The sequence below is a fragment of the Epinephelus moara genome, chromosome 20 (genome assembly GCF_006386435.1).
Source record: "Epinephelus moara isolate mb chromosome 20, YSFRI_EMoa_1.0, whole genome shotgun sequence".
NCBI lineage: Eukaryota > Metazoa > Chordata > Actinopteri > Perciformes > Serranidae > Epinephelus > Epinephelus moara.
The window spans coordinates 2,110,368-2,135,104 of record NC_065525.1 but is presented as its reverse complement, the minus strand read 5'-3'; the positions used below and the strand labels follow the sequence as shown (position 1 = coordinate 2,135,104).

The window sequence follows — 24,737 nt, the reverse complement described above, 5'->3', positions numbered from 1 at the left end:
CTGCTGCATTCTGAATTAGCTGGAGAGTTTTTAAGGACTTACTAGAGCTACCTGATAATAGAGAGTTACAGTAATCCAGCCTTGAGGTAACAAAAGCGTGGACCAATTTTTCTGCATCTTTTCGGGTCAGGATAGGCCTAATTTTCGCAATATTACGCAGATGAAAAAATGCAGTCCGTGAGGTTTGTTTTAAATGAGAATTAAAAGACAAATCTTGATCAAATGTTACCCCGAGGTTTCTTACTGTAGCGCTAGAGGCCAGAGCAATGCCATCTAGAGAAACTATGTCATCAGATAAAGAGTCTCTGAGTTGTTTGGGGCCAAGAACAATAACTTCAGTTTTGTCTGAATTTAACATCAGGAAATTGGTGCTCATCCAGGTTTTTATGGAGTTTAGTTAATTGATTACATCATCCAGTAAGGGTCCCCACCCTTCCCCTGAAATACAAACTGAATTTTCGTATGTATGCACAAGTACAAGTTGAAGACTGCAGAATGAAAGTGAAACAGAAAAGCAAAACATAAGTTAAATGAGTTCGTGAAGTTTTTGGAGATTTTTATTTGGATGTTCCTTTACCCAAAAAATGAGAAAAATATTATAGAACACAGCAGATGTATGCATTACATGCACCTTATAGCAAACTGCAGCACACATCAAACTACCAAAATGTCAGCACAGCCATATGCCTCCATGAATTTTGAGCCCTTAAAGTCACCACTGACGGTCAGACTGCTGGAGCAGCTGCTGTAGCTGCCTCTTGAGTCAAGGTTACCCGACCCATTGAGTCAAGGAGGAGATATTGTGGTTTATATTAATAAGTTCTTTAAATGTTAATTGTAAATAATTATCTTTATCAGCAGAGTGCAGAGTTATTGTCATATATTTACCACATCATCACAGGAAAAGAAAGTAGGCTGCTTGCATCGCTGCTGTTCAGTGACTATGATGTTTTTTGTCATAGTTTTCATCTATGAAATCAATACTGTCACTGACCCAGCCAGGTGTTTTTGACTGTGTTTCATCTCCTCCCCTTTTTCTGTCCAGATGTCCATCCAGACAGGGAGGAGTGTGTGCCGGTGTGTTTGTTGCACAGAGACAAAGACAGTGTCAAAGTCAGTGTGAAACTGGATGACAGTGTCTTCAAAAAGGTACACACACACACACACACACACACACATACACAGGTTAATGTGTTTGCTCCTGGTTTTGAGCTTGCATTCAGATCTCTGGCGGTACAGTACATAAACACTGGTTTTCTGTCAACACAGCAGCTGAAATTCATGACCCATTGTATTTATGTCAGAAATCAGAAATAACAGTGCAACTGCAGTGTCTACCTTTATTGTTCTTTAAAATGAACCTGGATGAGAAAACCTCTGTTGGTGTATTACGCAACAGACAGCAAACACTTTCCCCCCCTGCAGCTTGGCACGAACCAGAGGAAAACCAGTCGATTAGCTGTTCCATACAAAGACTGTAGATAATGACCACATAGTCCATCAAGGATCTATCCAGTGTCTGTAACCACTTATCCTATTCAGGGTCCCAGGGGGGCTGGAGCTGATCTCGGCTGACATTTGGCGAGAGGCTGGGAACACCCTAAACCCTAACGATCAATAATAATTAGGGATGTCCCGATCCAGCTTTTTCACTTCCGATCCGATGCCGATATTACAGCCTTGAGTTTTGGCCGATACCGATACTGATCCGATCCAAGCGCGCAGTCATGTCATGTCAGTCATGTTAGAAAAGGTTTGATCAAGCGATATTACTCTAACAAGAACAACTACTTAATCAGGTTAGTTAGAATGATCCACAACAGTTGGTATGAGAAACTGACCTGTTTATTGTGAACAGGGTTAAATAAACAAACTTTAAACTTGAACATTAACATTAAATAAAAAATATAGCTGGTTTGCTCTGGCTGCTTTGGCCCCTTAATAAATAGAAAATAAATCAGCACAAGAAATCTTTAAAATGTCTTACATTGAAATTAAAATAACAGCAAGACTCCACACACTTGTGCTTTGGCCCCCTAATAAATAAAAAATAGATTAACACCACAAGACATTGCTGACATTTAACAAACAATGCAGCCTTTCCTTTTCAGTTATTTTTGTAGTGTCAGTGCCAGCCTAGTGCTGCTGTTTCCTGAGTGTCTGCATGCTGGCATGGTGGATTGATAGTAAGTGCTGGAGCGGATCACTGGAATGGACTGCTTGAATTACAGAGTGCTGGGCTGGCCAGAAAACCTGGATCGGAGTCCATGAAAAACTGGATCGGATTTCTTGGATCAGCATTTTTCCATGCAGTCCGATCCGATGCACGTTTTTTGCTAATATCGGCGGCCGATACATCCCTAATAATAATATAATGATATTTATGTTGAACATTTCAGCACATGGCTGTAAAGTGTGCAAAACATTTGTGCATGCTATTACAGAGAGACATTTTAGTTTTCAGTTGCTTTGTAGTGCGACTCACTTGTTCCAGAGAAGAGAAAAAGAGACGAGACACAGAAGAGACCTTTTCCACTCACTTTCCTTATAATCCTGCAACTCCAGAGACAACACATGGCTGCTGTTTCCCCCAGATCTTTGTCTTACAAATTTTTTTAAATCACATCCAGATCTGCCACTCAACTTTTGAGGGGAACGATGGTACTTGGACAACAATAGAGGGGATTGTAGTGGTGGGAGTGTATGTGTGCAAGTGTCCTCAGGTATAGAGAGATGAAAAAGTGAAGGCCTTTTCTGATTGTCACGTCCTTATAGGGCTAGTTTAGGACAAGAGAATTTGTGTTTGGTGAAACTTGGACTAAGTTTGTAGGAAGTATTTAGAGTATTTGGGAAGTCCTCAGTTTAAGCATGAGAGTGTGTTTTCCAGTGACTGATAATGTTTCCTGCTGATTGTTAATGTTATAATAATATAACCTTCATCACCTCTGTCTTCCTTCACTTTCTAGCCTAAAGATCCCCCCTTCTGTGTTGAACACGAGGACAGAGGGGTTTGTGTTTCATGCTCAACCACAAATAAGGCATTGACACAGGAAGCTCTCAATCCCACTGAGGGCGCTTTGTCAGTGGGCACACCTGATGAGGGGGCCCCTCAGAGCCCCAGGCTGTCCTGGAAGTCAGAAACAGAGGACAGAGGTGCAGCACACTGTTTATTTTCTCATGTTTTCTAACAGAGGCTGTTCTTATTTTTCAAAAGAAATCCAGGAACTTAATAATATATAATACTACTGGTAACAAGGTAATATAAGGAGCTGGAAAGTCCCTATGTGGCAGGTGGGAGGGGAGGTGGATGGGTCCAACAAATCCTGGACTTTCACCTGGGAGGCCGCTGTTGGCTTTCTATGTGAATTTTTAGCCATACTGTAATATTTTTTTCTAAACCTAACCACATACTTTTGTTGTTCCCTAAATCTAAACACTTGCTTTTGTTGCCGAAACCTAACCATGTGCTTTTGTTGTCTAAACCTAACCACATTATTTTGTTGTCTAAACCTAATCAAATGCTTTTGTTCTCAAAACCTAATCAAATGCTCTTGTTCCCTAAACCTAACCACATGCTTCTGTTGTGTAAACCTAACCACATTATTTTGTCTAAACCTAATCAAATGCTTTTGTTCTCTAAACCTAACTATGTGCTTTTGTTCCCTAAAACTAACTGCATGCTTTCATTCCCTAAACCTAACTGGGTTTTTGTTCCCTAAACCTAACCACATGCTTTCATTGTCCAAATCTTAACCTTGTGCTTTTGTTCCCTAAACCTAACTATTTGTTTTTGTTCCCTAAACCTAACCACATGCTTTTGTTGTCTAAGCCTAACCATTTGCTTTTGTTCCCTAAACCAAACCACATGCTTTTGTTGTCTTGAACTAACCATATGCTTTTGTTGTTTAAACCTAATCAAATGCTCTTGTTCCCTAAACCTAACCACATGCTTCTGTTTTCTAAACCTAACCACGTTATTTTGTTGTCTAAACCTAATCAAATGCTTTTGTTCTCCAATCCTAACTATGTGCTTTTGTTCCCTAAAACTAATTAAACGCTTTTATTCCCTAAACCTAACTGCATGCTTTTGTTCCCTAAACCTAACCACGTGCTTTCATTGTCCAAATCTTAACCTCGTGCTTTTGTTCCCTAAACTTAAAACAGGCTGCAGTCTGCCTCATATGTTTATATTAATGGCATTTGTTAGTTCTGCGTATTGCACACCTGACCCATGATGGATGGACCTCACCATTTCACAGTAGCTGTGGGGGGTTAGGAGTATCAGACAGCATGTTGAAATGTGTTTTAATTATAAAATGACACTTATTTATCATATAAATACATATAACTTGTAAGTGATGTCAGTCAGTAAATTGTTGTACTTGATCCCATCTAAGGGTCAATCATAGACCTTTTCATAGGTCCCCCCTTGGCCTTGGGTAAGGGTCATCTGTACCCTTTGACTCTCCTGACAGCAGGCCTGCTTCTATTTCTGGTCTTGGAATGGTGTTACTAACCATCTAGCAGTGACCCTCACTTAGTGGGGCTGCCTCCCAGTGTATCTCACTGAAGTGGACTATTTTGGTATGGGGGTGGAAGGGGCAGAGAGCATGTTGCCCGCCCTGTTGTGAACGGAGAACATTATATTAGACACAGTTTAAGTATGTATTTTGTTCTCCAAATGTAGTGGGATGGTTCAATGTATCACTCGGTACGTAATGCATACCAAACCTAAAGCCTTGTACACACACACACACACACACACACACACACACACATATATATATATATATGTATATACATATATATACATATATATATATAGCCTATTCAGTGTTTTTCAGTACACAATCTGATAATACATTCAGTTAATCCAAAAGGGAAGGTGATGTGAGGGACTTAAGGTGCTTACTATTGACCGCAGCCCCAGTTTGCGTGGCAGGTGCATATTATTCCCCTCCTCTCCCCACATTTCCTGTCATCTCTCTACTGTCACTAACTAATAAAAGCATAAATGCCCCAAATACAATCCTAAAAAGTAATATTGTTCTTAAGAGTCACTGTGGATAATAGCTTTGTATTTCTGTTAAAATCCCAGGAAGAGGAGAGACAGATGAAGGAGGAGAGGAAGAAGAGAAGAAAGACCATCTTTCAGAAAATCCTGTCTCCTCTGCCATCTTGCGAGCCACCATCCGTTCCTTGTCTCCACCGCGTCGTCACAGCTGGGAGCTGAACAGGAACAACGCCACTGCAGACACTGACATCACACAGAGCAGGTACTGGCTTTCCAACAAAATCTGTCTTTATAAGTTAGGATTGTAAAATATCTAGTCCTCATGGAACTTGAAGTCCAAAGCAACTCACAGGACTAGTTAGTCTTCAAAGAGCCATCAAAGGACCATCTTGTCCCACAGAGACAGTGGGTGAGAGTCACCCCAAAGTTTCCCACCCACACCCTTTTAGTATGGTGGGAGAAACTCTTTCATGACCTCTGAACAGCTGTGGCTGTCTGACAGCATTTGTGTTCATCTGCTCCGATCTCTGTTTCCTCTCGGTTTTTTCTGTCACCTTCTCCAATGTTGTAGATTCAGATGTGGAAACACACTGCATTCTTCATTTGTCTACATTCACCATTATAGTTGATGAAATACCGTATGTGATACTTTATCCAAGTAGTTTGGTGGGAAGAACCATTCAGTGTGTTTGTGGAGTGGAAGACTAGTTTCCATTGGTAGTCATGGATTCTGCTCTTCCTGTTACAGATGGAGCTGATTCATGTCAAAGTAAAGAGGCAGCAAGCTGAACACAGCCGCACATTTCTGATAGAGGAGTCACTAAATTATCCTCTACACTACAGCCAGGTTATCTTCTGTATGAAACAAGGATGTTCCTGAATCTGAATACTTTATTCAGAAAAGCACACATATTGTGGTGGAGACATTTATTCTACCCAAAGTTGCTCCTCAAGAATGACATGTCTGTGTTTCAGACATTATGGGCTGTAGTTTCACAGACCGGGCACCTGCGCTTCGTCAACTGGGTGTGGCCAGGCGGATTTTGCAAGTTTGGCACACCGTGAAGGCGTGGAGTGGGTTTTACACACATCACACCAATCAAATGAGCCCCTCTCCTCGCCCTTAAATGCGCCATGCAAAGGCGTAATGAGAGTTTACTCAATTCGCCATGGCAGAAGAGAGCAGCAGCGTCACATGGCCAAACTTCTCCCAGGAGGAAACTGATGTTTTGGTCCGGGAGGTCCAAGCTCGCAGTGTCCGAATATACGGAACTGCAAGCAGACCTCCAGCAGAACAAGCAGTCTCACTCTGTTTCTTTTCTTTTGACTTTTCTAAGATGACAGATGCTGAATATATACTCCCTATCTGATGCTGTGGCTGTTTGTGGTTGGCTGAGAGGGATGTGAACTCATTAGTTTGCAGCTGTGTTAATCAAATCAGGTTGGGTTTCCATTACACGTGCCAAACGTGCCAAACGGTGCCAATCCCCTTTGATCTGACATCAGATGTGACGGGACAGTCGATATAGAGATACATTTATGTGCTGATTGCAGATAGTTGCATTGAATAGTGTTTTTTTGGGTATTTATTGCATTGTTAATGTGCCTGATATTCTGGAAACCTGCCTGTTTTGGTGACGTGTGCGCACTGTCCGCCGGTCAGCCAAACTTCGGCTTACACCGGCTGCGCTCCGCCTGCGTTGACAGTAGACCTGGTTTCAGCTGGCGAGCTTTTAGCGCACCTTCAGCGAAGCCTTTTGGCACGAAACTGTCACTGCGCCAAGCTGGATCTGTCGAACACCTCCCCCTGCTGCGCCGCCACACCCATCTCAGCGCACCTCGGTCTGCTAAACTACCAAACTGAGCGCGCCTCAGGTTGCGCTGCTCGAAACTAGCTCTGCGCGGGGTTCGCCACCCTGCGCCACCCTGCGCTGCGCCAGGAAACTAGAGCCCTATGTGTCATAAATCAGTCCCTCCAGGATGTTGCAATGTTACAGTTGCAATGGTTAATGCAAATTCAGCCAGTCCTTGTGAATTTTGTGAAACCTTGCATTTTTGTCCAATTACTGTAGCTTTTCCGCAAAGTTGACTATTCTAAACGGGTGAAATCCAACTGGCAACTTCCGAGGCTAAAAAAAAAAAAAAAAAAGTGAAGCCAACATGCAGTTCATCTATTGGCCGCTTGAGGGTGGCTCCAGAAGCCAGTCAATCCCCATAGACCCCCATGTTAAAATGCGATCAGTCTATCCCATCCTTTTTTTATTTCCACTAACAGTCCATCTGTCCCTTTTTTCAGCTCACTGAAGAGTCTGTCAGGAGAGGTGAAGAGAGCTAAGCCCCCCCTTCACAGGAGAAGGTACACCTTCATCCGTCACCTGCTTCACCCACACATCACACATCACTCTGTTTGTTAATGTGTCCACATTCTTCTTCTTCATACTGCTGTGTATTGTGTGAAAAAGCCAAAAGACTGGCTATATAAGACACTGATATGTTAGTGAGTCCCTGTCCAGACCTTCTCACACAAGAAAGACAGTAACACAGCTCTGATTTCATGGAGTTCTTTCATGCTCACATTAGTCACTGATGACCACAGCAGTTTAGACGCATGATGGAAAAAGTGTCTAAAAACCAGAATGTAGAAATGATGACATTTGTGTGTGTAGATAGATGAGTGTGTGCTTCATTTGTACCAAACTAAATAACAAAGTGAGTCCAACAGTATTTAGTAACAATTTCTGAAGCTCTCAAAACACGATTAGAATACCATTATTCTCCTTCATAGCAGTCAAGCAAGTTTAGCATTCTTGTCTTTTATGACTGGACTACAGTGACTGAGTCAGCTTTGCAGTCTCAGACTGCTCACATGACATTAATTCTACACACACACACACACACACTCACTCACACTCACACACACACACGCTCTCAAAAACACACTCCCAGTACCATGCATGGTCTTCAATGGAAAAGTGGAAAAGTCATTAATAGAATAAAAGAAGTAGCTCCACACCATCTGGTAGGACTAAAGGCTCATTTATATTCTCTTTACATACGAAAATAGATACATCTGTTTCTAACGTTGTAAATGTCACTGCCCTCATACAGCCATACATTCTTTCTGATGGCATAGATAAAGCCAATAGATGGCACTAGAGAACAGAGTCAAAAGTTTCACACAACAACAATTGAGGCGATGCTGGAGGAGGTCGTAATATTGTACTGTTTTAACGGGGGCAGCGTTGGAGCTGGTGGTGGTCTGTGAGGCCATTAAATACATTGCGATATGTGGACGGAGAATACTTTTCACTATATTACCGATTCATTGTTTCACCATTATTTAAATTTTTTGTTGTCTCCTATAGCTGTATTTCGCTTGAATTACATTACACTGCCTCTACAATCTGTGGTGGTACTGCTTTTTTCCATCCATATCTGTAAGCTTTCAGACAAGTGCACAAAGATATATAAAGTAAACTTAGAGTACCGACAAATGGCTGCCTGCATCAATTTTAACTGTGGAATCAGTTTCACAGCACTTCTCAGGAGGCAGTTTTGGTCCCCTGCACTTTTTACTGTCCAAAAACAATGTTACGCGCTAATAAACTGAGACGCGTCGAGCACAAGGACCACACGGAAAACGGCCGCTCAAACTGAAACCTGTTTCCCTTTAGAGGGCATGGTGAGAACTCCAACAGGGCTCTCAAGTCTCACGCTTTAAGACTGTGACTCATGCATTTTAACCTTTTCACACTCTCACCCGCCACACCTGGTATTTCTCATGCATAAAAAAAAAATATTATGATATCGTCACCAAGTTACACGCTATATATGTAGTGGAACGTGTTGCAAGACGCTGTGGTTACCGTAGAGCTCAACAAGAGCTTGCCACACTCCAGCCAATAAAAATAAGACACAGCTACCCATCAGCCAATCAAAAAATAACATACAACTACCTATCAGCCAATCAGAAACTAGCATTGCTGTATCCCGGTAAGATACAGGTGATCTGACTGCAGCAAAAAGAGGGTGTACACACAAGAGGGGGGTGTCTTATCACATGTGTACAGTAAGTCATCTCATCATTTGATTTTGTAGCCTACTGAATGAAATTACATGTTGCACAAAAGGAAAACAATGAGAGCTTATCTCAGGGAATATCAGCATTTACTGAACAGTTTAACAAGACCGCATGTCAACTTTAGCCAACAGCATTCCAACTAATGGATCGTTAGTGCCTTAGTGGATAGAGCAGACGCCCCATATGCAGGGCTTTTGCCGCAGCGGCCCGGGTTCGACTTTGGCCTGTGGCGCCTTGCTGCATGTCACTCCCTCTGTCTCTCTCCCCCTTTCACGCTTCACTGTCCTGTCAATTAAAGGCAAAATGCCCCCCAAAATGAAAAAAAGAATCCTTGCTAATTTCAGCAGCTATTTTAAACACATATAGATGGTTGATGACTTATTTGAAATTGGAATCCTTTATAAACTATCATACCCAAGGCCTGCCACATCGGTGCAGTCAACTTAACTAATCTGGTTAAAACAAATTCAGTCCAGCTGCTCACTAACGTTAATGTTGAGCACTTCACATCAGATAACGTTAGCTAGCTATTTGACTTGCCATGAAACGTAGCTATCTTATTTAGCTAACATTAGCTAGCTAGCTAATGCAGAGCACTAACATTAGTAATATTATTAGCTAATGTAGCCTTCTGTAGTTGACTCCAGGGCAGGAATTTCACGAGGGCCACTAGGGCCATGGCCCTTGAAAAAAATATCTGCCCTAAGGCCACAGTGGCCTTGATGCCCCGTCCGCACTGCCCCAGGTGATTTTGCGGTTTTCTCCTCTGCCTCTTTCCTGTCGACACGGCTTTGACACCTGCGTCTTTTTTGAGAAAAAAAAAATGCGATGACATTCTGGATTCTCGGACAGGCTATAACAACAGTTTGACACCAATCTATCACCGGCCAACCAGGAGACTTCATCAAACGCCCGAGCAGGGATTGGTACCGAGACCCGGTATTAAACAACCCAAGGCAAGTTTAATAAAGACCGTAATAACAGTAAGCTCCGCCATTATCGGCGTTACTTTTTAAAGTTGAAGATGACTCTAGTTAACGTCAACTACACTTGTCACTGTAAGTGAGTGCGATAAAATCTCTGCCAGCCAAGCCAATACTTTATCAATACATGTGATCAGCATGTAGAAAGCAATATTTCAACCCCCTCTGTCCACAGTCTCTCATTCGTGCTCGTGAGTCGCGGTGCTAACAGCAAAGTGTTAAGACAAACTAAAATGAAAGCTGTCTGTATGTAGGCTAACACTTTATCTGAAGATGCACCTGAGGCAGCCGACCTGCAGACAGTGAGTGTCCTCAGTAGAGGAGGGACAGAGAGTAGGATTTATGACTGATACTGATGTTTTTCTTCATGCTGAGATAATGTGACTTTCTTCACTCAGTATTGTGATGTCAGGAGGAATATTTATATTCCAGTCAGATATTACTGGGTTTTAAATGAGGTGAGGTGTGTGCATGTGTGTGTGTGGAGGAGAAGAGAGAGGGAGATGGTGGTAGAGAGATAGTGTGTGTTATTAGATACTGTTAATGTCACTTATTATGCTTCTGTGCATTGATAGCTCTTTTTTAGTCTGTTTCTGCATTATGTTGAGGAGGGCCATGCCTGTATAAATATATATATGTATGCAAAAAACAAGTGGCCCATCGACATGATCTGGTTTTGAAATGCGGCCAAGTTGTAATAGTAATTGAATAGCCCTGCTGTAGTTTGTTAGCTATCTAACAACACATCAGAAATACTTGTAAGCCAGTCTTGTTCAGTGAATCAGTGTACCATGTACACTCAAAAAAAACAGCTTTGCTTATGTTGGGGATCTGGCAGGACGCCGGTTGATGTGTTTTTTACATTTCTTTAAAAGTCGGACACTGCATGCAAGAATGAGATGGTATTTCCAGTGTGAAGTGCGGGCAGTGGAAATGAGCTATTGCAAATTTTGTACCACTTCCTGTATCACCTCTGTGGTTCTAGAGAAGAGACACTGACTATACATCATGATGCTGTATATCAATTATAGACCACACCACACAAATTTGAAGTTGACCAAATTTGAAGTTGATTGGATTAAATCTGTAGAATTTTGTTGAAGTATGACCCTGTAAATGGCAAAAAAAAAAAATGCAGACAATTTGCTTAGTAAATTCAAATTGGCTGACTTCCTGTTGGGTTTAGGATGTGGCTCCAAAATGCTTTTTTGTAAGTTTTGGGATGTTACATGTGCCTCTCATTTTCATACATCTGCGTGAAACTTGACTTGGGGGCTACTTTTTTTTTTTAATTTTATCAAACAAGAGAATGATATATATATGAATAATAATGAGAGAATAATGATTCCTTGCACTTCCATAGGGTCCTTGCACTGTTTTGTGCTTAATAATAATTCCTTCAGTTTCAATAGGGCCTTTGTGACTACCTGGGGTCAGTGCTCAGGCACTAATTAAAGCTGCAAACGGTGATGAATGGGCTCTTGCACCTTCCTACATGTTGGGGAGGTTAGCTGGATGTCGGTTGACAAGGTCTTGCATTTTGAAAGTCTTGGGATGTTAGCTGTACTTCCCACTTTTCATACCTCTAGGTGAAATGTATCAAAGGGACTGCCTCGTTGAATTTTCTAGGGGGGCAATATAAAGACATTTTCTCACATCCAATTTTTTGACGTAGCTGCCATGAGGCCGAGACTGCATAAGGAATTTCAGGCAGATAGACACCAAGCACCGGTTAATGCTTGGGCCCTAATAACAATTCCTTTAGTTTCAATGGGGTCCTCACAACAGTTGGTGCTTGGGCCATAATAAAGATTAGTAAGCTTAACCATCTCCCACCTAACTTATCCATTTATGCTGTTGTGCACACATCATTTTAATAGATACAAGGTGTCAGTCATTAATCATTCAGAGACAACCCTGTTATCATAATGCCACCATCATTAATCTATCTTCTCAATCTCATTCTAGGTTTAAAACATCCTTTCATCAAGTATGTATCTCTTTTGCACATCTCTTGTCTTTCTATTATTCACCCTTCACCCCTCCATCTTTCACTTTCTCCAGTATGAGTTAGTGTCCATCCAACCTGTGTTGTCTTGATAAGGAGCAAATAGACAAGAGAAGGTAATCAGTATAGGTTTCCCTCAGCGGCCAAAGCATTAACTAGAATGTAAAACACATTCAGAAATGTAAACCAGTCCTGCTGCTTAGCCCAACATGTAAAAGGACATGATAGTTATATGCAGGGGCGCTGCCAGGAATTTTGGGCCCCATGAGAAAAAATCACATTGGACCCCCCCTGCACAGCTGTTGTCACCACATCTCTAATCTAAGCTTTACATAACTGCTTTCAACTGTATTGCTTCTTGTAGTTCAATACTACCAGTACAATATTAACTGCTAGTGAGTTTACATGTATGCAACAGTCTGCATACAGTATGCAATTCACTATTTGATGCAAGATTAAAAGCCGCCATAAAAAATGTGCTAAAGGCCATCTTTAGGCCCAATCCCAATACCTCCCCATGTCCACTACCCCTAGCCATTGCCCACTACCCCTTGGCCCTCGAAATGAAGCAACGAGGGGTAGGGGTTGAAATCTTTCCCTAGGAATTGGGACACCACTCACTACGTCACCGCGTCGGTTACGTTCACGCATACGTAACTATTTTAAACAGAAGGCTGCGAGCCATCTACATTTCCAAAGTTATACTAGCTGGCGTGTTATTGTAATGTGAAAAATCCGACAATTTTGCAGATCAGGACAGATGCCAGATAGTGTGAGCTAGCTAGCGAGCTAACAAGCAACCTGACGGCGGTAACGTTAGCTATGTATGAACTTTTGTCCCCGTCTCTTGCTCGGTGGTAGCCATGGCGACGTCTATCCCTTGCTGGCAAGTCAGCATCTGAAATCCCTCACTCTGAAGGGCTAGTTTCATACCCACTACCCCTCGTTATGCCCCCTAGCCCTACACGCAAAAAGGAATTGGGACACCCCTACCCCTCGCGGGAACGCGCAAATGTAGGGGTAGGGCCAAGGGGTAGGACTAAGGGGGGGTATTGGGACAGGCCCTTACCATCTAAATAATGAAACTAAGCTTTAACTTAGCTGCACATATACCAACAAGAAAATAAAGTTGAAATGGAAAATGGAATTAAAAGGCCTCATGGAGGTACTACTATCATCATCATCATCTGCACTGTTACTGTCTTTCCCTTCTTCCTCCACTTCCACACTTCTTCCTCACCAAACCTGAGAGAGCCCTGGCTCTGTAGGATGTACACAATGCATGTGATATACGGTATATACTGTATATTAAATTATGCCATATACCAATAAATGAACAACACTAAATCCTACAGAACATTGACCCAAATTACCTACAGTTCTGTATCACCACCACTAGATTACATACATTACATACATACATGTTTGGTTTTTTTTTGGTTTTTTTTGGTGTGTGTGTGTGTGTGTGTGTGTGTGTGTGTGTGTGTGTGTGTGCAATAGAGCTTAGATCCTCTGCCTGAGCCCAGCCCAAGCCGGCCCGCAGGCCCAAGCCGGGTCGGGCCGGGACCCACCCCATGACGTTTTTTGTTTTTGTTTTTTTTAAAGCTATGATTTGATAATGAAATGTTATAGGCTATGTATTATAAAAAGTTATATTAAACCACACTTTGTTGTAACTTTATGTGTCATACAAAGTTAGTTACAATCCTGCAACGGTTACACCCCGCCTTTCCGAAACCCATCCCATTTTTTCTAAAGGCCCCGCTATTTTGAATATTGGGTACAACCCCTCCATTCCGAAACCCCGCCGTTCTGAAACCCCCCCACTCCAAAATTGATTTTTAAGTCCATATTTCTCTGAGTTTCCTGCATCAAACACTGACGCCCGCACTCGCACAATTCTGAATGAACGGATCACTTTTTAATATTTCCCTCTCTGCACAGAGATGCATTTATTTATAATAAACACATTTTATAGTGAGCAGCATACATGTCCCTTACAAATCCCAACCGTGTTTACAAAGTTTGAATGAACGAGACGGATGCAAAGGAAATGGAAGCTGCGCATTGATCCTTTTGCCCCTGTCTGCAGGGACGAACGGACCACATGATGGGGTCAAACGGATCATGTGCATAATTAACCACAAAACAAGCAAATACTTCATCTTAATGACATATAACACTCATTATGCTTCAGCTGAATCCTCTAAGCAAATGACCATGTTGAATTGAAATTAGTTTATCATGTTAAATGTCCGCAATTGTATGAAATTGCTCCAATGCGTTAAACCAATCTTTGTGCATAATCACACAGCCTGATATGCCCTGGCAAACACAGTGGGACTGCTGTCTTTCTTACCCTAACCCTGATTATTTTCTGAAAGCACAGAGCAAAGAAATGTCTTTTTTTCTCCCCCGGTCTGCTGTCAGTAGGAGCGGTGGCTGCAGTGAGGATTTCAGCACCATGGACAGTGCGCGTAAAAAGACTTGACAAGCGTCTCCTTTAAATGTGTTTGCTGCTAGCGAAATTATACATAATAAATGAAGACAGTGACATATTTTCAATAAAAAACAATGAGTTGAACGTTCATTTCAAGCTTTTGTAGTACAACGAATTTCAGAATTGTGCGAGTGCGGCCGGAGAGCGGGCGGCAGTATTTGATGCAGGAAACTCAGTATGGACTTGAAAATCAATTTCGGAGTGGGGGCGGTTCGCAACGGCGGTGTTTCGGAATGGAGGGCTGTCCCCTGTTGGAACATTGTGCGCGCACAGCCCTTCACCACCTGGATCCTAAAATAAACACCTGTTTTATTACATAATTATGCTTCCGTGTTGCGCCATTCATCAAGATCCTATTTATGTCATTCATATAACAAGAATTGTGGTTTAATACTCTTAATTATAACAGCCAACTCACTGAAAAATGTCGGGTTTAAATCGGGCTCAGGCCCATAATTACAGTTAATTGGACGGCCGGGCCAGTCCCGGACAAAACGTGCACAGGCTCGGGCCGAGTCGGGCTGGATTTTTTTGGGCCTGATCTAAACTCTAGTGTGCAAGCTGCTCAAATAAATTGCCCTTCATGGGAATAATAAAGTCTGTATCTATAGTCTGTATTTAACGGCCATAATTCAATCTAAATGAAAGCATCTAACTGGATTATTTTAATATTGCCTGTAACTTTAATACAGGCTGAGTTAGACTACTTACTGTTTCCAACTGTCCAACATCCAGTACAGACAGGTGTAGGCTGTTTTTGTTTCATAATAAGCATTATGTGGAAAAATAATTTGTTTGAATTTCTGTCTTTTTTTTCTTTTTTTTTTTGGTAATGGTAAAAAGAGCAAGAGAGAGAGAGAGAAATTGCAGAGACTCCCTGCAATGATGCTAATTGGCATGTCATTCAACACAGTGTTGCTCACCTTCTTCATTGGGACGGGGAGGGGTAAAGTTATGGGCAGACAGGACTGCTGCTTCTGACTCATCTGTTGTTGAGTCTGGTAAAAGGGGCAGGGACAGCTGATTTAATAGGAATATCTTGCTTAACATTTACCTGCACTGATTAAATGTAGGGGGGCCCTGGGGAGGCACAGTGGTGTGGTGGTTAGCACTGTCGCCTCACAGCAAGAGGGTTCCTGGTTTGATCCCGGGTGTGGGAGCCCTTCTGTGCGGAGTTTGCATGTTCTCCCCGTGTCAGCGTGGGTTTTTTCCGGGTACCCTGGCTTCCTCCAACAGTCCAAAGACATGCAGATTGGGGATTAGGTTAATTGGTGACTCTAAATTGTCCATAGGTGAGAATGTGAGTGTGAATGGTTGTCTGTCTCTACATGTCTGCCCTGCAATAGTCTGGTGACCTGTCCAGGGTGTACCCCGCCTCTCGCCCAATGTCAGCTGGGATAGGCTCCGGCCCCCCCGCGACCCTTAAGAGGATAAGCGGTTAGAAAATGGATGGATGGATGGATTAAATGTAGGTTAAAAAGAAGTGAAATGTAGGCTTCGTCATCTGTAGCTAGCTTATTTCACTATGGACATTAAGCTAACAGGTTCATTTCTACCACTCACAGACTAGGGTAAACGTCCCTATTAAGCCCACCAAATCTGCTTTTCAGACATTTTTAATATATACCGCCCGAATTTAAGTGAGAAAATTTTAGTTAAAACAAACAAACATTTGAAGTGTCAATAATTCATTTATACCAATTTTTAATGCTTTTATTGTTTAATTTGTCAAAATATGTCAAAAGTCTGGCATGGGCTTAATGGGTACTTAATGTACACTTTAAGCCCATGGGTGTTCCAAATAAGCCCACTTCATGATTTGTTGATCAATATATATATATTTAAAAATCTTAAGAATCCAAACTTGTTCTATTAAAATCTGTAATCTCTTAGCTCTCAATAGCTATTTTCATTTTCTCTCCACTCCTATCCTCTGACCTGTAAATGTCATTTGAAATAGGCATGATCAGTCCTTTTGCTGTGTTGTGAACACAGAAAAAGTGAAACTTTTTGGAATGTACCAAAAAACTATTCATGAACAAAATCAAAATTGTAATGGAAATTAATTTTCAATACTTCATCTTTCAATATGTGTTGTCATTTTGTCTGTATTTCTATCATACCTTGTACTGTTGGCATTTAGAATTGGCCAAAATTTCTGGTCCAGCCAGCTGGTTGAAAGTGGAGATGTTTTTATCAAGATTTCTGAAGACCTAATGACTAAAAGAAAAACAGTTTCCAGGTTCAATACTAATATTTCAAGGAGAATAATGGATGATATAATGATATTTAAGTATCTGAATTATGGAGCTGATTGATTAGGTGAGGTCAAAGTTAGACAGGAAAATGGTTCAAAAGTCAAAAGGGAGAAAATCTCCATTGAAACTGTCAAGTGGGCTTAATGGGAGCAGGTGGGCTTAAAGGGAACATAAGTGAATTTCTGGTTAAAATTCAGAATATTTTATTCTACATACATGACATTAACAAAACAACTATATGAAATGAATCTATATATGCTGCACTAACATAACATGGAAAGTATCAATTGATCACGCACTGAAGTAATTAGCTATACTCATTTACATCCACCCTGAACAGTGTGATTTTTTTGCTAGTGTACCCTTTAAGCCCACTTGGTAAAAATGTTAATTAAAAAATAAATATGAATAAATATACACATTTATTATCTATTTAACAGTATAATAATATATTCTGCATACAAAAATGTAAACTATACATGCTTATCATGCTTTATGTCATTGCAATGAACAATGCTATGCAGCGACTGTATTGATGCAGCATGTGGGCTGTTTGCTAGCATGCTAAAATGCATATTTTGACTTCAAAAGAAAAAATATTTGTAATTTGAGTAATATTCTAACATATGTTTTATTCAAAGCACTAATCTCTTAAATTTTGATAATAAATGAGAAGAAAGAGTAGAAATATGGAAAAAATGCTGTTTTCTGAGGGCACCAAAATCACTGAAGTTTTTTTGCAACTTTTTCTGGGAGACTGTAGCGATCTAGCGCAACTGCTGACTGCTACTAGGCACCATCATCGTCAGTGCGCTAAGGCAGGACCAAACCATTTCATGCAGATACAGGGGGGTGGTCAGCCAATATGGATGTTTACTTTTTGGTCAATGGGGATATATAACTTTTACTGCCAAAAACAAGTAAAAACAAAGAGATCATTAGTTTTATTACTATATTTGAAAAAAAAATCTTAATGATGATGGTTGAATTGTCCTAACTTTTCCCCTTATAGAGACAGAGCACAACGCGTCATAATCTGAAAGTCACGCCCCAAAAGGGGAAATGAGGCCCGTTTCCCCCTCACACTTACCCCCTCCGTTTCCAGCCTGTTGAGTTTTCCCTAGGTCCAAATGCCGAGAAGTTGCTGTGTGGTGGGCTGCACGGCCAATAAAAACCCAGAGCTTAGCTTTTATCAGGCTGACGGCTGAGCATGCGGAAATGCTCATCTTCTTAAAAAAGAATCTCCACATCATGCTCGGACTGCAGTAAGGGGAGAATGTGGAGATGGGGGAGTAGCGGTCGATGTAGTTAACTGACTGATTTCTGCTTGTGTTTTTTCCAAGACGAGCAAGGTAAGGAGAATGGACACTGCGGTAGACCGGCAATATTAAGCTTATCAATATATCGTTGCCTCTCTGGTAGGCATAGCGTACTAAAATAATCCTTTGCCATCTTATTATTAGCTAAATATTAGTTAGCTTTAGGTAATAATTTTAGCTAGCTAGCTAGCAATTCAGTTGCAGAGACTTGAAGGCGCGGCTGCGGAGGCAGAATGACAGCGAACGAGCGAAGAAGCGGAGGGGAAAGCAGGCTTCGTTTCTCCTTTGGGGGCGTGGCTTTCAGATTATGACGCGTTGCGCTCTGTCTCTATACGGCGCCACTGGTTATATGTCTGTGTTGTCTCCTTGCACCCAGCTACAGCCTGGAGGGTCTAGAGGTGGAGAAGGGATCGGTCCAGACTCAGTGTCCAAGCGTCAGTGATCAGGAGGAGAGGTCTACTGGGACGAGTTTACATCTGGACAGCCAGGAGAGAGGCTCATTGGTTTCCCTCACTGAGGAGGAGCAGGAAAGAGACGGAAGCAGCATCGATAGCCAGGTGTGTGTGTTTATATTCTTTCTGATGGACTTGAGCCTCCTGGCAAAAAGACCTATGAATTCTTATATGCGAAATGAGTTTGGTGAGCAGCCTGCGGGCAGCAGCTCAGCTGGAGCTTAAACATTCACGCTTCACTTTGGTGTTTGTAAGCATTCATGCATCCCCTAGAAACAAATTGCAGTGAGCACAGGAAAAAGCTAAATCTATCTTCCTGGTCATGTTGGGTTTTTCAGAATAAAAGATAAGAGGAGTATACACAATAATTTGCCCAAATTTACTCCCAATAGCTCTGTTGAACCACAAAGGAGTTTTCTGTTCCACAACTCTGGGATGTTTGTCTAAGCTTGGAACCAGATGCTGTTTTTATAAAAAAGAGCTTCATTCGGATTAACAGAACATTATTTTGCTCTAATGCACATAAAACCAGGTCTCTTCAGTAACAAAACCATGAATTTTCTAGGTAAGATTATATTGCCCATTAGCCCACCTGAGAGTGCAGGTGCCCCATGTACAAAGGCTTTGTCCTTGCTGCAGCTGCAGCAGGTTCTATTCCAACCTACAGCCCTTTGCTGCATATATGGTTGACCTACCAGAGGGCAACATAGGAGATATCATGACAGCTACAAGTACCTTGGGAAATCATGAGGAGGCCACAAGGAAGTCGACCACAACCACAAATACTTCCAGAAAGTGAGGCAAGTCCTGAGAAGTCAGCTGAATGGTCAGAACAAGGTCTGAGCCATCAACATGTACTCACTGCCAGTCATCAGAAACCCAGCTGGGATCATAAGCTGGCCAAAGGAGGAGATAGAAGCCACAGATATCAAGACAAGAAAGCTCCTCACCATGCATGGAGGGTTCCACCCCAAGTCCAGCACCCTGAGGCTTAAGCGGAAAGAGGGAGGCCGAGGACTAGTAAGCATCAGAGCCACTATCCAGGATTAAACAACCAAACTCCAGGAATACATCAAGAAAAGGGACCCAAAGGATGAGCTACTAAGTGAATGCCCCAGACAACAGAAACCAGATGAGAACAAAGAGGTGGAGGAGCAAACAACATGGAGGGACAAGCCACTACATGGTGCATACCACCGTCAGATTGAGGAAGTGGCTGATATCAAGAAGAACTTCCAGTGGCTGTAGAATGCTGGACTGACAGACAGCACAGAGGCACTAATCGTCGCAGCACAAGAACAGGCCCAAAGCACAAGAGCCATAGAGGCCAGGGTCTACCGCAGCAGATCAGACCCAAAGTGAAGGCTGTGCAAAGATGCCCCTGAGACGGTCCAGCACATAGTGGCAGGGTGTAAGATGCAAGCAGGATCAGCGTACATGGAGAGTAGGGATGCACCTAATATTCGGTAACCGAATATATTCAGCCGAATATTGCAAAAAAACACACATTCGGTATTCGGTGGAATAAGTTAAAAGCAAGGCCTAATAATAGTGGCGTGTTTTGATAACGCAATCAAACGGCGTGCCGTGACGGGTGGAATAAAATGTCGGCAGTGTGGCGATCCGTCCATCACTGCATTTGCGACTAAAAATAGTTTTGAGCGAGCAAAATAGGCTTAAATCATTCAGCACGCTGTGCGAGCAGCCTACAGATTTCAACCACCAGCAGAAACAAAAGGCGAATCCCACCGGTTGTGGGTTGAACGGGGGTCACAGACACAGACAGTAATGTATTCCTGTCAAATACGGCGGCCATCGGCTTACCAGTGGCGGAGAAGTCGGTTCCAATAATATCCTCTTCTTGGCATCATGACTTCCCAGAAGTACCTGAACAGCCGAGCCAGCCGAACACAGGTATGTGACGTGTCAGAGGAGAAACGAGCTGTTCACATTACTCTTTCTGGCAGTAGCGGCCCACAAACCTCACCACACTTTAGGGACTGTTCGTTACTTATGAAGGGACTTGTCAGGGGAGGAGGGTGGCTGGCTGATTTTTATTTTATTTGTTTATTTTATTTTGATCCCCCCTATGATAATCACTGATTGATGCTGTTTTTGAAGTATGAAAAAGTCAATAAGTAATTTATTCCATTGAAATATCATTGATGTATTATAGAAAAGAGATTTATCTTTTTATAAATGACAAAAGGCACATCTGCCTCATTTTCGCTGTGGTGTTGTGATACTACTCAGAACCATGATATTTTCATTGGTATCATACAGTGGGTCCCAATTTCGGTACCGTGACAACACTAATCTGGAGGGGGTTCATCTGCAAAAACTAATGAAAAACTAAACAATGATATCCGGTATTTGGTACTCGGTATTCGGCCAAGCTTTTAATAATATTTGGCTTCGGCCACAAATTTTCATTTCGGTGCATCCCTAATGGAGAGGCACAACCAAGTGGCTGGGATAGTGTACAGGAAAATTTGTACCCAGTATGGACTCAACGTACCCAAATCCCGATGGGACACATCACCAAAGGTGGTTGAGAGCAACAAGGCTAAGATCCTGTGGGACTTCAGCTTCCAGACTGACAAACAGCTGCTGGCTAACCAACCGGACATACTGGTGGTTGACAAACACCAGAAGAGGGCAGTGGTGGTAGATGTGGTGATACTAGCCGACAGCAACATCAGAAAGAAGGAACACAAGAAGGTGGAGAGGTATCAAGGGTTGAAAGAACAGCTGGAACAGATGTGGAAGGTCGAAGTTGACATGGTCTCCTTGGTAGTAGGAGCACTTGGGGCAGTGACCCCCAAAGAGTGGCTCTGGTAGATTCCAGGAACAACATCTGAAGCCTCAGTCCAGAAGTGTGCAGTCCTAGGAAGAGCTAAGATACTCTGCAGAACCCTCAGGATGATATATATATATATATATATATATATATATGTATACAGTACATATNTTTTTCAGCCATCACATCAAGTACTGTCAGTGACAAACAGCTGTCCTGCCATGTTCCATCACCAATTCCTCACCAAATCCATCTCCATGGTTGCCATCAATCAGCGTGATATAGATGGTGAGTTTCTGCTTATAAACAATCTGTTTTTTTTAATTGCCCTTCTCTTTTTATCTTTTACTTAATCCCTTCATTCTGTCACCTGTCCAGAGACGGCTGTTATAAATGGGCTAGCAGGGCTAAGCCCTGCCTAACCTTTACAATAAAGACAAGAAAATTATTAAATTAAAGAAAATATTAAAATATTAGTTATTGAACCTTGGAACTGATTGTTTTTGGTGGAACCTATAGCAGCAACAGCACTAAAATAGTCACAAAAACGTAGGATTTATCTAAATGGGCTGATTTTTTTACAGCCCATACTCTAGAATCAGCTTCCAATCATTGTTGTCACATCGTGAGTGACAGGTGTCGTGACAAGCCCCCTTGATTTACTGTCCAGCTGGGCTAAAATAATTCAGCCCAGGCCACTGACTTTTGGCCAATGACAGTGCGTGGAAGTATGGTGAGGGCCTGCCTACTGTTACTGTAGTGGGAGAGTGAGCGTTGAGTCTTGCGAATTGCGAAGTGGATTATTTTAAATGCTGTCTATCGAGCGGGACCTCATCCAAAAATCATCTGACTTAATAACTTGGTGATTAACCTGTTTGCATCCCCAGAAAGGCCGTCGTTAGCCTAATTCTCTAGTTTTGTTGAAGTGCATTGTTGCTGTAACCTGGTACTGTATCTCAGTGTGATGTTACTGTTAACTGCAGCTGAACTATTGATCAGTATAGGCCATAGGCCTAATGCGTTAGCCCTCCCACCCAATTTCACCACGAGCCGCTACTGCACCTGTCCATAGTTTTGAAGTTGCACTCTTGACTCAGTATACAGTAAGATTGTTCTTTTGCTTTCTTGTTCATCCTGCTACATCCCATTGATACCTTGTAGTGAATGGATTTCCTCGATCAAAGCGACGAGTCAGCTTCTCCCTCAGTATCTCACTGCTCTACCCCAAAAATAGACCCTTCTTTTCTATTTGCTCTTCCTCCAGTGAAGAAGAGGAGAGGGGGAGTAAGTATGATGAATAAAGTGGTAGTCCCATGTTTCCTCTGTCAGTGTGGTGTCTTGTAACACTGTCCAACAAAAACTCACTAGTGCTCACTAAAACGTGTTCACTTCCTCCTGGAACTGCAGGATTGATGGTTAGAAAAGACACTTTCTGGTTCCCAAAGCCATCAGCTTTTTACAGCTCAACCTAAAAGCATCTGTTTGTGTAGGAGTTCTCTGGATTGTGGAACAATAAAAAAGTGTCTCCTCTGTCCATTTGATTCTCCCCACTATTAAGCTGCCCTGTCCTGAACAACTTGTCACCACCACTGAAACATTTACAGATGACCTACTTTTACTACAATGAAAGCCCATCTTCAGACCTACTCTATATTAAACACACCAAAACCTTTAATTACTTTACCTTCAAAGGAAAGCTTTTGAGAAAACCATGGGGATATTTGCTGTCTTACCAAGAATGCTTGAAGATGAGAGGATCAGTTTCACATCTGTGCAATGCAGAAGGCTCTGGCAAACAAGTGATACCAGGCTCGATCTCTGCTGCAAGGCAATGTGATGTCATCGGGCAAGGTGCTCTGTTGGCCAGTTACATACATACAAACACACATTCCTAATAGATTACGTTATATTGAGATCACTGTATTTCTATCGATCATTGGGACAAAAGAAACATTTCCACCATGATATCTATCCAGAGTTGTAAAATTCCATTTCATCATATTACAAACCGTAGTGCATTATTTGGTGTGAGATAAACCTTTAAACGCGTCAATCAGTTACTCTGAATGAACTTCCTGGATCAGATTTCAATTCTCACCAATACCTTAACAGCACAAATCCACCATCCCAATAGTCTGCTTTTGTATGAGTCAAATGTGTGAACTTTTGGACATAAATATTCATTGTTATTCTTGGAAACAGTAGTTTAACAAATCTCAAGTCAAGGTCCAATTACTACCTTTCAAATGCATCTCACGATCTTCTTCAAGTTCAAGTTTATTGTCATCCAGGAAGCACAGGAATCTATCAAGTAAAACTCTCAATTAAAAACACAAAAATCGAATATTAATTTACAGTGTGTAGATTAAGGCTATAAAATGTACAGTATGAAAAGTTTGTACACCTCATATACTGTAAACTATAAACAAGAAATTTCCACATTAAAGAGGCAACAGATAGGATTCGTTTCCTTTTTTTTAGCTTGGCACCACAAGCGTCAGCGGTGTTGCGTCGCACTGTCACAACGACCAAATTGACCGTGGGGATCAGAGATAATCAATAAAATGTAGGCTGTAAAGCCACCAGTATACCTCTATGTATATGTAGAATGAGAAGGTGTGTGGACACTCTACTAAATAAATGAGTAAAGAGACCGAGCAACAATTATCAGATTTATCTGAAGAAAAAACAAATAGTAATGCAAATAATTATACCAGAATACACAGTACCAGTACAAACAACTCACAGTAAATTATACCAATATGCACATGTAAACAGTCCCGATTCTAGAATAAACGGTACCATATGGAAACGATGCGGCCGGTTGGAGCTCAAATTGAATGGGAAACAAAGTTCAGTGTTCACTTAGCTGGGCGTAACTTAGCTGGGTGATGTCCGTCGATAGCTGCCTCTGTGAGAAGTGAACAGAAGGAACGGAGGGGGGTATCACTGTCAGAGGGCTGCCGTAGAACGGCAACGAGGATGTCAGCTGATCAACACTTGCTACCCGGTCCCTGGTTGCGGCAATTTGCGATGCTGGCCAGCTAGGAATTAACTAGCAGCCAGTACAGTACAGTCCTCTCTCATCTAGCTAACATTTAGCCGTGTTACTTACTGATCCATTAGAGAGAAAGCTAGCTGGACTTCAGTTTTGAAGCCTCTTTGGTCATGGAGCTCCCTCCATCTCTTGAACGCCTGCCTGAGGTTTACTCTTGTTTTTCCTCTTCTTTTATCACTCTCCTTTTTGCTCTTCTTTGCCTCCTCAGTCAGAGGAGCTTGTTTTCTTTTGCTAGGCCGTTTTTCACTTGTCTCCAAACTTTGT

General features: G+C 42.0%; 1 protein-coding gene across 8 annotated transcripts in view; it reads left to right on the top strand.

Annotated features, from left to right (window-relative positions):
- Positions 1-24,737, top strand: part of akap13 (A-kinase anchoring protein 13) — a 190,987-nt gene that overhangs the window by 73,733 nt on the left and 92,517 nt on the right. For all 8 annotated transcript variants that reach the window (XM_050072194.1, XM_050072195.1, XM_050072197.1 and 5 more), the window contains 6 exons: positions 1,046-1,149; positions 2,967-3,153; positions 5,099-5,276; positions 7,311-7,370; positions 18,540-18,720; positions 21,595-21,703. In XM_050072194.1, the coding sequence (XP_049928151.1) occupies positions 1,046-1,149; positions 2,967-3,153; positions 5,099-5,276; positions 7,311-7,370; positions 18,540-18,720; positions 21,595-21,703 (819 nt within the window). The remainder of the gene's footprint in view (positions 1-1,045; positions 1,150-2,966; positions 3,154-5,098; positions 5,277-7,310; positions 7,371-18,539; positions 18,721-21,594; positions 21,704-24,737) is intronic.